General features: G+C 36.0%; 1 protein-coding gene across 1 annotated transcript in view; it reads right to left on the bottom strand.

Moving 5' to 3' along the window:
* Window positions 1-1854: 1854 nt before the first annotated feature.
* The window catches only part of LOC124805111 (A disintegrin and metalloproteinase with thrombospondin motifs 7-like), a 267102-nt gene continuing 254753 nt past the window's right edge, over window positions 1855-14203 (bottom strand). The window contains exon 16 of the mRNA XM_047265562.1: window positions 1855-2784. Within this exon, the coding sequence (XP_047121518.1) occupies window positions 2678-2784 (107 nt within the window). The 3' untranslated portion in view covers window positions 1855-2677. The remainder of the gene's footprint in view (window positions 2785-14203) is intronic.

Below are 14203 nucleotides of genomic sequence, written 5' to 3'. Positions count from 1 at the left end.
TGAATATAATTTGAACGACACACATACACTTGCAGTCCCCCCTTCCAACATATTATATGTGATGAGAACAGGAAGAAGCTGTAGCAAATGCAGATTTTGTAATAGTGTTTGATAGCATTTTCCATCTCTTTTGACAAGTAAGTGGTGGAGACCTACTAGCCAAGAAAAACAGCACCCAAGCTGGAAATCCGTGTGCAAATAATTAGCTGTTATAAGGTGCATGCTAGGCTTAAAAGATGATGGTATGAAAGACATTCACTTGGAAGGTATTAAGTTATTCAGAAGCATGTGGGAGATCTACTCATATGAATTTAGTAGTCAATAAACACTTGAACAGGATCCAATAGAAATACTGTGTAATAATATTAGTGTTTCACTTCAGTAAAATGCCAACATGTGAGAATCTCACACATGAACACAGCCTGAGACAGTCAGTCTCCAGAGCTCAGTGGTTGTCACCACACAGTTGTATATTTTTGGAACCTTTTCACACTCCTATATTATACAAGCATAAAAAAAGGAACTTAAGAGTCAGTATACTTTATTGAAGTAGCTTTTAATGGCTGTTTTCTCCTTTTATACAAACTGGACTCTTTCCACATATTTGAAAGCCCCCCTCCGTGATGAGTTTTATAGAAATTGGTGTGTGAATGAATGAATTAATGAATGGATCCTGAGAAGTTAGCACACTGGCAAGTATTTGTTTGAACAACAGAAGATGAAAAAATTGAATAAGTTGTCAAGAATCCAAAGTGAGAGTGGATAGTTCATTGTAGGGAAACCTAAATATAACTTTTAGTGATAATTGGATTGATGTTTGGTCATTATATATATACATATATAAAAACAAAGATGATGTGACTTACCAAACAAAAGCACTGGCAGGTCGATAGACACACAAACAAACACAAACATACACACAAAATTCAAGCTTTCACAACCAACGGTTGCTTCATCAGGAAAGAGGGAAAGAGAGGGAAAGACGAAAGGATGTGGGTTTTAAGGCAGAGGGTAAGGAGTCATTCCAATCCTGGGAGCGGAAAGACGTACCTTAGGGGGAAAAAAGGACAGGTATACACTCGCACACACACCCATTGAAATGTCTGCTTGTGTCCGTGTATGTGCGTTTGGATATGGGTGTGTGTGCGAGTGTATACCTGTCCTTTTTTCCCGCTAAGGTAAGTCTTTCCACTCCCGGGATTGGAATGACTCCTTACCCTCTTCCTTGAAACCCACATCCTTTTGTCTTTCCCTCTCCTTCCCTCTTTCCTGATGAAGCAACCGTTGGTTGTGAAAGCTTGAATTTTGTGTGTATGTTTGTGTGTCTATTGACCTGCCAGCACTTTCGTTTGGTAAGTCACATCATCTTTGTTTTTAGATATATTTTTCCCACGTGGAATGTTTACCTCTATTATATATATATATAAAATAGAAAGAAACATTCCACATGGGAAAAATATATTAAAAACAAAGATTCCATGACTTACCAAACGGGAAAGCGCTGGTAGATATATATATATGGAGTACACCAACTAAGCAATAGTTATGAAGCTTGATCTGTAAGTGGTATTCTTCTTTTCAAAGAATGCAGCAAGATAATAGCACAATTACAAAATCAAGTTCTAATTTCCAACAGAAAACAAAACATTTAAAAAATGCTTTTGAGTCAAAGATCTGCATGACAGTAGACATAATATATAGGCTTAAAAAATAATAACTGTAAATATAAAGTTCTGTAATAATCAGAAAATAGAGATTGGAACATATGAAATAAAGTATACTAAGTGACGAACACTGAATGGTTTACTGCAAAGAAAAATGGCTATTGGTTTTTAATCAGAGTAGGGGAATAACATGTATAGCAAACAATAATTGCAAGTAATGTCTGTCTGTGACAGTTTTTACAGAACAAGAATACGATAAGAGTTATTCTGTAACAGTTATTTTCATGAATATTTAACAGTCATGTTGGAATATTAACTAATTCACTAATATGTGGAATGGAATTGTCATAACAAAATCCAATATACATATGTAACAAAAAAACATTGTAACAGTCATGGAATGAAAATAGATGACTTCTGCATGAAATCATAATACACAACAGTAATAATAGGCAGTGTACTGGGAGACACTGTTAACAAACTTTTTTGAAATATTAGTGGCCAGGGAGATATATATGGCATTTGTCACACAGTCTGTACAGGAACATGGCTAGTATTTCACTGCTTTGAAGTATCATACATTCCAATATTCTGATGATTTCTTTTTATCACAATATTGTTAATGAAATAACAATTGTACACACACAGGAGGTGCTATGCAGTTTCAATATGAAATATTTATCATTTACATTTTTGATTTTAATCACTATGTACAATATTATGAGGTTTTTGGATGGCAGTTTCAATATAGATAACTTCACATTTTTTTGTGAAGTGGTTGTGAAAGAATATCTGACACAACACTGCATTGGCAAGTACTTATTTCTAAAGAATCACATCAGTTATCAGGGTACATTAGTTCTTTGTAACCTGTTTTCACTTGTCTTTCTCTCCATTCATAAATGCTCCTTTGAGTCTTGGAAATATCAGATCAAAATCTTTTTGGCAGCATAAAACACAAACACACGTACACATACACACACACACACTTTCACAATAAATTAATGTCTGTGCTACCTGAGTGAACATGTGTAGCAACATTTTGTCTTAATTACCCAAAAACGATTACACTGCATCTTGTAGTCACTGCAGTGTTTTAAGGTGTCCACACAGGCATCACCTGAAACATTGTCATTGCAATTACATACTGGTAATCACAAATAAATACTGTTCAGTTATAAATATGGAGCAAAAGCAATAATTTCAATTGATTTTACAGTGATACATTCTTTATTCAGTAATTAAACCCCTACAAGTGAATTTTGCTTAGGATTTTTGAGCTTAGTACACTTTTGTTAGTTTTCTTATATATGTGTTAACACTTAGTTCATTTAAGATTCTCTAGTTAGTTTGACTCCTGGAGAATGATTAGTCAATAAGCAAGAATAATATGATACAGGATGCTGTATTTGTACGAGGTGCATTCAAGTTCTACAGCCTCCGATTTTTTTTCTCCGGACTGGAAAGAGATAGAAACATATGCATTGCTTTAAAATGAGGCCGCGTTCATTGTCAATACATCCCAGAGATGGCAGCACCGTATGGCAGATGGAATTTTACCCCCAGCGGCGAGAATGAGAACTGTTTTAAATACTTAAAATGGCGACGTTTTCCTTACTTGAACAGCGTGCAATCATTCGTTTTCTGAATTTGCGTGGTGTAAAACCAATTGAAATTCATCGATAGTTGAAGGAGACATGTGGTGATGGAGTTATGGATGTGTCGAAAGTGCGTTTGTGGGTGTGACAGTTTAATGAAGGCAGAACATCATGTGACAACAAACCGAAACAACCTCGGGCTCGCACAAGCTGGTCTGACGACATAATCGAGAAAGTGGAGAGAATTGTTTTGGGGGATCGCCAAGTGACTGTTGAACAGATTGTCTCCAGAGTTGGCATTTCTGTGGGTTCTGTGCACACAATCCTGCATGACGACCTGAAAATGCGAAAAGTGCCATCCAGGTGGGTGCCACGAATGCTGACGGACGACCACATGGCTGCCTGTGTGGCATGTTGCCAAGCAATGTTGACGCGCAACGACAGCATGAATGGGACTTTCTTTTCGTTGGTTGTGACAATGGATGAGACATGGATGCCATTTTTCAATCCAGAAACAAAGCGCCAGTCAGCTCAATGGAAGCACACAGATTCACCGCCACAAAAAAATTTTGGGTAACTGCCAGTGCTGAAAAAATGATGGTGTCCATGTTCTGGGACAGCGAGGGTGTAATCCTTACCCATTGTGTTCCAAAGGGCACTATGGTAACAGGTGCATCCTACGAAAATGTTTTGAAGAACAAATTCCTTCCCGCACTGCAACAAAAACGTCCGGGAAGGGCTGCGCGTGTGCTGTTTCACCAAGACAACGCAGCCGCACATCGAGCTAACGTTACGCAACAGTTTCTTCATGATAACAACTTTGAAGTGATTCCTCATGCTCTCTACTCACCTGACCTGGCTCCTAGTGACTTTTGGCTTTTTCCAACAATGAAAGACACTCTCCGTGGCCGCACATTCACCAGCCGTGCCGCTATTGCCTCAGCGATTTTCCAGTGGTCGAAACAGACTCCTAAAGAAGCCTTCGCCACTGCCATGGAATCATGGTGTCAGCGTTGTGAAAAATGTGTACGTCTGCAGGGCAATTACGTTGAGAAGTAACGCCAGTTTCATCGATTTCGGGTGAGCAGTTAATTATTAAAAAAATCGGAGACCTTAGAACTTGAATGCACCTTGTATGTACAGTACCTTAGAAACAAACTTAATTTATTGCAAGTGTTTGTGGAGAAACATTCACCACATTGTAATTGTTAGTAACAATGAAACATGGACTCATGTGTATGATCAATTGGAAGGTTACTCAGCAAACAGTTATTGCAGGTCGCACTGCAACGATGATGATGAGCCAATTTTGTTAGTGAACATACTGCAGTTTAAGAACTATCATTTCTTGAACACCACACCAAAGAAGCAACAAATGAAATGGTGGATGTTGCACTCCATAGCTATAAACAAACATAAAATACCACAATAACAAAAAGTCCAGGGTGGAAAAAAAAGAATGAAGAAAGGCAATCACTCAACTACAGATGTGTGTCATATAGACAAATATAAACAAACAAAGACTTTGAGCCATGAAGATGTTTTATATGAGGATGTAAACAAATATAATAGCTTAAAGAACTGACCAGGTTTTGAAGCACATTATTTTGCCACTACATGTACACCACACAGATATGTATGTTAGCTGAACATAATACATGACAGAAAGGGAAGGTACTCACTCACCTATAACTGACAGATGTGAGGTGCTTATAAACACTCAACAGAAAACAATATTTACTCTAGCTTTTGAGCTCTTGCTCTTTCTCTACTAGAAGTACTACATCACACACACACACACACACACACACACACAGCTGCAGTGAAACTGACTGTTGATTGTCAATAGCACCTGCCTGAGCAGATGTCTACTACTTAATAAATGCATTTTGCACAAAAGCTTTGTGAGACATAGCAGTCATATTCAGCACTTATAACAAACTCAACTTTGACCACAAGCATTTGTTCCATTTCTTTAATCCTAACAAGTTTCAGTATTAAGCCATATTTAAAGGTGCTAAATGAAGAAGAAAAAGCTTACACTGGGAAACATGTGAGTAAGAGCAATTGAACAGAAATGAACAGAAAATGTACACAGCAAAACGTGCAGTCATCAAAATTCTATTGATACAAAGTACAGCATCAGATTTAATTATATGAAGGATAAGTGCCAACTGGCTTATGTGTGGCCATGGAATGATAAGGAAAACAGCTCCACCAGGTAGCACTACTGTACAAACATCACATTGACTTACAGTGAATAGATAATTATTTTCTGCAGTTATAAAAATAATAAGCACATATTTAACAATCATATGAGAACACTAGAGTATAAGTGTGCACTTAAAGTCTACAGAAGAACAAAAGACATTGCATGAAGTAGACTTTTGTTATACAATTATTTTATGTGCAACTTACATAAAAAATATAAAAAACATGACAAATACAAAAACAGCTAGAGACAAGTCCTAAGCCAACATATATGAAATGTTAATTGAGAGGCACTAGGGGTAATTTTTATTGTATTATGTTGCAGTTCAGTATGTCGTGCCTTGTACCAACTGAACTCACATTGGTTGTAATAACAGCATGAATGATCTGAATCAATGCCTAAAAATTAAGATGAGCAATAATAAACAGAATCAAAGGCTAGCTGTTGCTATTTAAGGTCATGTTGTCATAGGATTACATTCTCAACAATCATATGGTCGCTGTCTCATCACCAAGGTGAACCATTCAATGCATAAAATCATTTTTGTAAATGTAGTTTGCTAAGCTGATGGCTGGTTCATCTCATCAGTGAGACAATTATAATGATTGAGAAAGTAATTCTATGACATCAAGAGCTTAAATAGTGACAGCTAGGCTTTGACTACATTTTTTAGGCATTGCTTCAATCTGCTCAGGTAGTTACTAGGAACTATGTAGGTTCTGCTGGTGCGAGGCACTATGTATCAATGTGCAACGTGATGTACTAAAAAATACTCTTACTAGCCCCACTTAACATTTCATACACATTTGCTTTGGCTTTGTTTACAGCTGTTTTTATATTTTTTCATGTTCTTTATATTTTTACAAAATTTGTACACAAGGTAGTTGTGTAACAAACTGTCCACTTCGTGCCTGTCTTCTGTTCTTCTATACATATCAAGTGCACACATATAAGGTAGTGTGCCTATGTGATTGTAAAATGTACAATTATTATTTTTGTAAACGCAGAATATGTGTATTCACTGTAATAAAATACCACCTTTGTATGTTAACACCATCTGGTGGAGATGTTTCCCTTGTCATTCCATGGTTATATGTAAGCCAGTTTGCATTTATACTCTGTACATTTAAATTTGATGTGGTACTTTGTATCAATAGAATTTTGGTGGGTACAAGTTCTTCTGTATACATATTGGTATTGCTCATATGTTTCTCAATGTGTGACCTTTTTTTATTTAGTTCCTTTGAAAATGGCTTAATGCTGAAATGCTTAAGGATTAAAGAAACATAATAAATACTTGGAGTCAAGAGGTGAGTTTTATTATAAGTATGACTTAACACCTTCACCATACAGTGAATAATCTTCACTTACTTCACTGTTTGATTAATGTTTGAGAAGGAAAGTCACTACTCGCCATATAGTGGAGATGCTGAAACGTGATAGGCACAAGAAAAAGATTCATACAATCATATCTTTCGGCCATTAAAGCCATTTTCTTGTGCCTATCATGACTCAGCATCTCTGCTATATGGTGAGTAGCAACTTTCCTTCTCTAATATTGTTACATTTCATTGTTTGATTTAATTAATGTTTTTTATGTATATAGTTTGCATATAACAACTGTCTACATAACAAGTTGAAATACAGTGTAAATAATTACTTTTGATTCAAGAAATTTGAAAAATATTTCAACATAACAGATGAAGCTGATCAGTTCAAAAATAAGATTGCTATATTATTTTCCATATGATTTAATTAATACCCTTTTCCCTCAACTTATAGCATAGCAATATCAACCATTGTTAGAGCCCTGAAAAATTCACATTTGCAATAAATGCAAATACTCCCTCAAAATGTGAAATTACCTAATAAATCCTAATTAATTGTGAATTTTATCTAAATAAATAGTTTTATCAGATATAGTTTGAAACATCTTTATTTTCTGCATATTAATATCGAAAATGTAACCAAATTTTGGTACAGGTCTTACACATCACCTGGTAAAGCCCAATTTGGAAAGATAATGTGCATAAGAATGTGTCTGCAAAATTAAAAATGCAGGAACACAACAATTTATCTGTGCACTAGATGCTGTACCAACTGTCGACAGTTGACTGGTTTGTACAAAATACACACCTCATAATGCAAAACAGAACTCAGCTGTGGGACCTTGCATTTTTGAACAAATAAATGTATATGTTTGTAAACTTCAAAATTTGGTATAAAGTGGACACTTAAATGAGGTAGTTTTAAGTGGCAGGTGTTTTGAAATGTAATTGTGTCAAACACCAGTAGAGGTCAGGCCTGCACTACCACTTTTACGACATTGGCAACTCAGCATGTAAATGTGTGGTAGCCGTTACTGAATGTTTTATGTTGTGTTTTGTTAATTGTTTCTTTTCTTATTTTTCAATGAGTGAAGCAACTAATTCTGGTCCATCACAGAGTTCGATTATGCCACTTGTAACCCTTGAAGGGATTGGCAATCCTTATCAGTGCCTGTCAAGTCTGCTTTCACAGAAAAACAGAACACGGTTACATGGAAGTTGGCTGGGTGCATCATGAGACGAAGGCAGAACTTATTTACCTGCACTGCATTCCTTCTGTTGCTAATAATTCTGGTTGGTTTACATTTGCATGCTGATTGCCAGTTTATAGTGTTACACTCTGCACTATAGTGACCAAAAAACAAAACCTGTCAACTTGACCATGCTGAAAGCATTTTTGTAACATGCAAACAGATTGCTACTTACCATAAAGAAGACACAAGTTGCAGACAGGCACAATTAAAAAGAGACTTACATAAAGCTTTCGGCCACAGTCTTCATTAACAAAAGTGTATGTGTCTCTCTTTTACTGATGACGGCTGTGGCCAAAAGCTTTATGCTAGTGTCTTAATTATTCCTACGTGAAGTTTCCATTGTTTGAACATGCAAACAGAGTTATGTTTGGTTCTATTTCTAATTCGGTTCTACTTCTGCTCTAAGTACCTTCTCTTTTCTATGTGTAGTATTGTAATGTATGGTTAGCACAGCTGCGAATGCTCACTAATGATTAACATTTATATTCTGTAGATTTAGTAATTAATGAATTTGGTGGGGAAAGAAAAATAATATCAATAACCATCTTAAATCAGAGAAACACTTTGTTCACCAGGAAGGAAATGCTGCTGCTTCTCAGCAGAAACCAACATTTGGTGAAAGCTTAAATAGAGCCAAAAGAAGAAAGCAAAGACCATTTTGGAAAAAAAAAATGCTGTCAAAGCTTTCACAAGAGCAAACATTCTAGGCAAACAGCTCCCCAATCACAACTTATTTTAAGTCAATTTCAAATCACAAAGACTTCATAATAGATGCAGATTTTGGCAAAAATAGATGCTACATTTCCAGGTCCCTTGCCCATTGCACAAAGTTTAGACAGTATAACAGCCAGTGTCACTCCTGTACATGTGGGATAGCAGTGTGTTTCCTTTTGTGAAGAAGGCTCTGGCTGAAACTCTTCTTTTTGTTGTGCCTGTCTGTGACTCAACGTTTCAACATAGCAGTCATGTTTGTGAGATCTGCATGCTTGTGTGAACATGTGTGTTTGTCTGTGTGTGTGTGTGTGTGTGTGTGTGTGTTTCTGTATTTCCTTTTCTGAAGAAGGCTTTGGCTGAAAGCTAATGTGCAAGTGTATTTTCACTGTGCCTGCCTGCAACTCAATGTGTCATCTTCACAGAGAACAGCAATCTATCTTTTCTTTACATTGCTATTCAAACCTGGAATTTCCATTGTTTAATTTGAATGTGATTAGCTTTATAAATGTGGTTGAATCAAATTTTTCTCTTAACTTCTGGTCAACTGCTTGTAAAGGTGACGGTCAATGGATATGTGTTCATACACAGCAGCTATGCAACATAACTGAGGTAGCACCAACTTGCTTCAGACTAGCATCATAATGGAATCTATGTACCACAATGAATGCTCATTTTTGCTAAATAGATTTGTTATTTACTTTGGCTGCACTGCCCCCAAAGATAATGGGAGGTAGTTCCATTTTCTGGCTCTAGATGGGAAAACCAGCCCGAGTAACTGCTGTGTCATCCTCTGCCAATGACATCATTACCATGTGAGCAGCATACCACCCTCCTGGCCATTTTTGGGTTCATTGAGCTTGGAAATGCTACAACTCGGTCAAGTAGCTCCTCAGTTGGCCTCACAAGGCTGAGTGCACATTATTTCAATCCTCCAAACAAGGAAAAATTCCAGGCAGTACCAGGTCCCTCCCATGGCAATCAGCTGCACTGCCCACACAGGTACAGGCAGACAATGGGAGATGAGGTATTCAAAATAAGTGGTATATTTGTTCTCAAGTCAATGCAATAGGACTTACTTTCAGGTTCAAAATATGGTGAACTGGGCCTCATGACTAATTTATTTACATGTTGATTCCAATTTAGGCTTCTGACCAACTGTACTCAAAGAATTTTTACACATAGTACCATGTTTAATGTATGGCATGTGTAAATCTGTTTATTTTACCAAAATATTTTGTAAATGAGAATTATGCACAGACACATTACTATTAGATAACTTCATATGATGCTTGCTATGCCTAGATAGTTTAATAAATGAAAACTAACTAGGAAAGATGACATTCATATTAATAGAAAGTGGTATTTGTATGATATAAATATTCTGATTTATGTAGGTTACTGAGCAATAGGTAATGAGCATTGCTGCAAGAATGAGGTGTAGCTAATCATGACTGCTATACAAGTACATATCAGTCATAATAATCTGTCATATAAATCATATACAACCAACAATTTTGTGAACACTGAAATGACACAAATTAGCAATTATAGAAATATAATAATATGTTTTCAAACTAAAACTTAGCTTTTGCAGAATTCAGGAGTTGCAACAAAATGTTCCCACTAAATAAAATTTGTTTAAGTACAAGTAGGCTGATCTTTCTGTAGATGAAATACACTAAAATCTATACTTTTATAACCAAGAACTTACAAACAACAGGACAATATAGCAGTACTAATAATGAAATTATTTTTCAAGCACCTATAATTAAAAGCAGGAATTTTACTGTCCTACAGGACTTTAATCAAAATGAAAATTATCAAATGAGGCACACAAAATGAGTATATTAATTATTAAGCAGAAGCATGAGCTAGTATGTACAGTCAGAACAGTTACACTAAATCTCACTAACAGTGCTGTGATTGTAGCAAAATTAACATTGCTCTAACTTGTATCTCTGTGAGTACAAAGTTGATTATGATGTGTTTACTGTTCCAGTACAATGTGCAGTCTCCCAAGTTATTTAAATCTAACTGACTAGCTATTCCACACATTTTTTACACTGGTTTCTGACTAGCGGCCTGCTGTATCCGCATATTGTATTTAGTTTATGTTAATATCCATGCACGTTCCATATAAAATGTTCTCTTATTTTACAAAAGTTACAGCATTAATATTATCACTTTGCAAATGTATTAGGGACAGTTTTTTATTTCAGTTTTTGTTAATTAAATAACAGCATCACGTAAATACACATGCAACCACAATTTAGTTTACTTCTTCACAAAATGTCGCACACAGCTTGTGTGAAATAATATTGAAGTTAGGATATTAATGAAAGCAATTGGTATTCCACAGGGAGGAACAAGGTAATAAAGAATCAGGCAGTTCAGCAACCAGCAAGAAATCATGCAATGCAACCAAATTCTGAAATTTATTAGTTGAGGTTATAAGAAAATTTCAGAAAATTACTTTTAACATTCAGTTATAGGTATGAATAAATTTAGAAGTGACCATGATCAACTTGAACATATATTTAGATATCGTTTTAAAGAAATAATGAAAATCTACTGACACAGCTACTGAGTAGAAATACTGTCTTATTCGGAGCATATATCAGTAATGTGATTTACGTAATATGATCTATGGCATACGTAATTGTAGAATTTAATTCAGAAATTTTATATGGTTTGGTACAGGCTTATTAAGTTGTGCACTACAGCAAAACATTGCAGGCAACTTGGAATCAAGTGAAGTTTAAGAATATTGTAAAAGAAACTCGCCTACAAACAGTGGCCATCAGGAGGCAACACAACCAAGTAGTTGGCATGAGTGGTGCCTCCAACAGAGCTGCATTAGCAGTACTGCTGTTGCTGTTGCTGCTGCTGTCTCTGCTTCACCGGCACATCACCACACTGTTGCCACATGGTGTCACAAGAGCCTCAAAGAGTCCTGCAGCGCCGCCGGCCCCGGTGCCGACTGCAGCGCCTCAACTTGCGATTTTTTTCTAGCACAACGCGATCTCTTTTAGGTTTCATGCAGGGTAAGTTATAGTAGGCTTAATCTTAGGGAATTAAGAAATCTAATAATGCAGCTCACAACTTTTATGTAAAGACTCAGACATGACATGTTCATTTTGAGATATTCAACTCATTGGTAAGATACAGTTTGTAGATAACAGAAGGAATATCAAATACACAGTTCAGTTAGTGAAAAATAGCCTTTCTGAAACAGAATTCTGGTCAAACAAACAAATAATGAGCACAGAAAAAAATTGAATACTGTTATGTCACTTTGCAGAGAATGTGGAGAATTGCACACAGTTCAATGGCAGTCTGAAGTCAACAACACCCATAATTACATTCTTTGTGTTAAGGGTATTATTGATTCACACTGTACAACACATAATATTCCAAAAAGGTGCATTAAAATCACACAGTACTTATTATGGACTAATTATAAAATGTCATAAAATGATATTAGCCATGGCAGAATATCACACAAAACATACTTATGTTAAAATTCTGTTAAAATATTCTGTACAATTTGAGTTTGTACTTTTGGAACAATAAATTAAGAAACAGGTGTCACGCCTTTCCTCAGGTGGTGTTATCCAACAAGAAAAGTTAGTCATAAAATGGTAAGATGTTGCAACACAAAACTGTGATATCAGTATGGATATCAGGTTAATAGATGTACCTTATTTAAAAATTAATGCCACTTCTGTGTTGAAGTTGTACAAGTAATAATCCCAAACACAATTCAACTTAACTAAATCCTGAACAGATAGAAATGAAAACAGCTATTAAATGTGCATGAAATGTTGATATAGAATTACAGATTTTGTATTAGCACCGAGTACAAGGGTGATTCGAATATAAGTGGTAATTGTGCCAGTGTACTGTGCAAGCAATTCCATGTGTGATGGATTAAGGGGCTGAAGGTCTGTGTATTAAGGAGGGGGAATCAGCTTGGTTTGCTGCTGCACCCTGTTCTGGCTTCACTACAGTCATTAGTATACAAGCAGTTCCTTCATCTGTTGCACAACATATTACGATAAAGTTTTTAAACCATGAAGGGGTCAAACCCTCAATAGATTTTAACTCGTATGAAGGCACAGTTAGGATGCTGCACTGTTCCAGAGCTAGTGTTTACTTGGGTCAGTCAATTTAAGAGTGACCAAGAAAGTATAGTAAATGAGGGTCATATTCAATGCCCAAGGCCATGTCTCACAGATGGCAACAGCTGGCTGTTTATGAGCTTACTCAAGGTGATTGCCATGGGAATGTTGAAGAAATCACAACAGAAGTGGGTATCAACACTGGAAGAGTTCATTAATGTTATGACTTTTTAACTTTTTTCAAAATATTAACTTTCCTGATGTTTATTTGATGAATTATTGCCTATATGTTACTTTTTTAGTATTATTTTGGTCTGGTCATGTAAAAATCTCCCACACCCAATATAATTTCATTTATTTGGTGTAGGAAAATAACACATTACATTTATTTGGAGCAGAGCTTCCACAGTTATCATTTCAATAGTGTTTATTTTATTGTATTGTTTAAACAAGTTGCTCAAAACTAAATGTTCCAAATCAGTAGTAGAGTTGGCTGGAAAGATATAGACAAGAAATTTTACAACAACTAAAAAGTGCCATCTCAACATACTAGAAATGAAAAAGAACATGAATGAGATTCTGTGCAAAAGTCTTTGGACAGAGACATCATTGGTTGATTTTTGGGGTTGCATGAAAAACTCAGAGTGTGAGCTGACTGTATAAAGAAAATACCATAAGAAATAGTAAAACTCTGGAAAAAGATGAGCTTCCCTTTTCTTTCTACACAGCAAATGCATGCAAAGGCTGAGAAACTCATGAAAGTGTTCCAAAATCATAGAAAGTGGAGGAAAGAAGTGTTTGAAAAGAATCTTACTCATATTTTTGGTATTATAAAATTGAGTGAAAACTGACTTTGCAGTGAAGGCAAAAAACTTTACAGAAGACAAATTGAAACAGAAGGCCAAGCGGGATATGTTGCTGATGTTGTTGTTGTTGTGGTCTTCAGTCCTGAGACTGGTTTGATGCAGCTCTCCATGCTACTCTATCCTGTGCAATCTTCTTCATCTCCCAGTTCCTACTGCAGTCTATATCCTGGGATATACTACTGAGAAAGTAGCTTTTATGACAATGATCCATTCTTCAAAATGTCAAAGGAACTCACAAGATCAGTCAACAAGTCAAGTGCAAGAGTTCAGTAATAGTAGCACTGTGGGAAGCAGCATTGATAGAGATATTCAGAAAACATTCCTACTATGAAACAAGAGTGTCAACCTACAAAATCAGCATCCCCATTCTTATCAAAAGTGTCTCCGTCAACAAGAAAAGCATCAAAAGTTTTTCAACACTTGGCTGAAGATGAAACAGATGTACCT

This window comes from Schistocerca piceifrons, chromosome 7, assembly GCF_021461385.2.
Source record: "Schistocerca piceifrons isolate TAMUIC-IGC-003096 chromosome 7, iqSchPice1.1, whole genome shotgun sequence".
Lineage (NCBI taxonomy): Eukaryota > Metazoa > Arthropoda > Insecta > Orthoptera > Acrididae > Schistocerca > Schistocerca piceifrons.
Note: the sequence above shows the minus strand (reverse complement) of the source record. Positions and strands in the feature narration are given on the sequence as shown.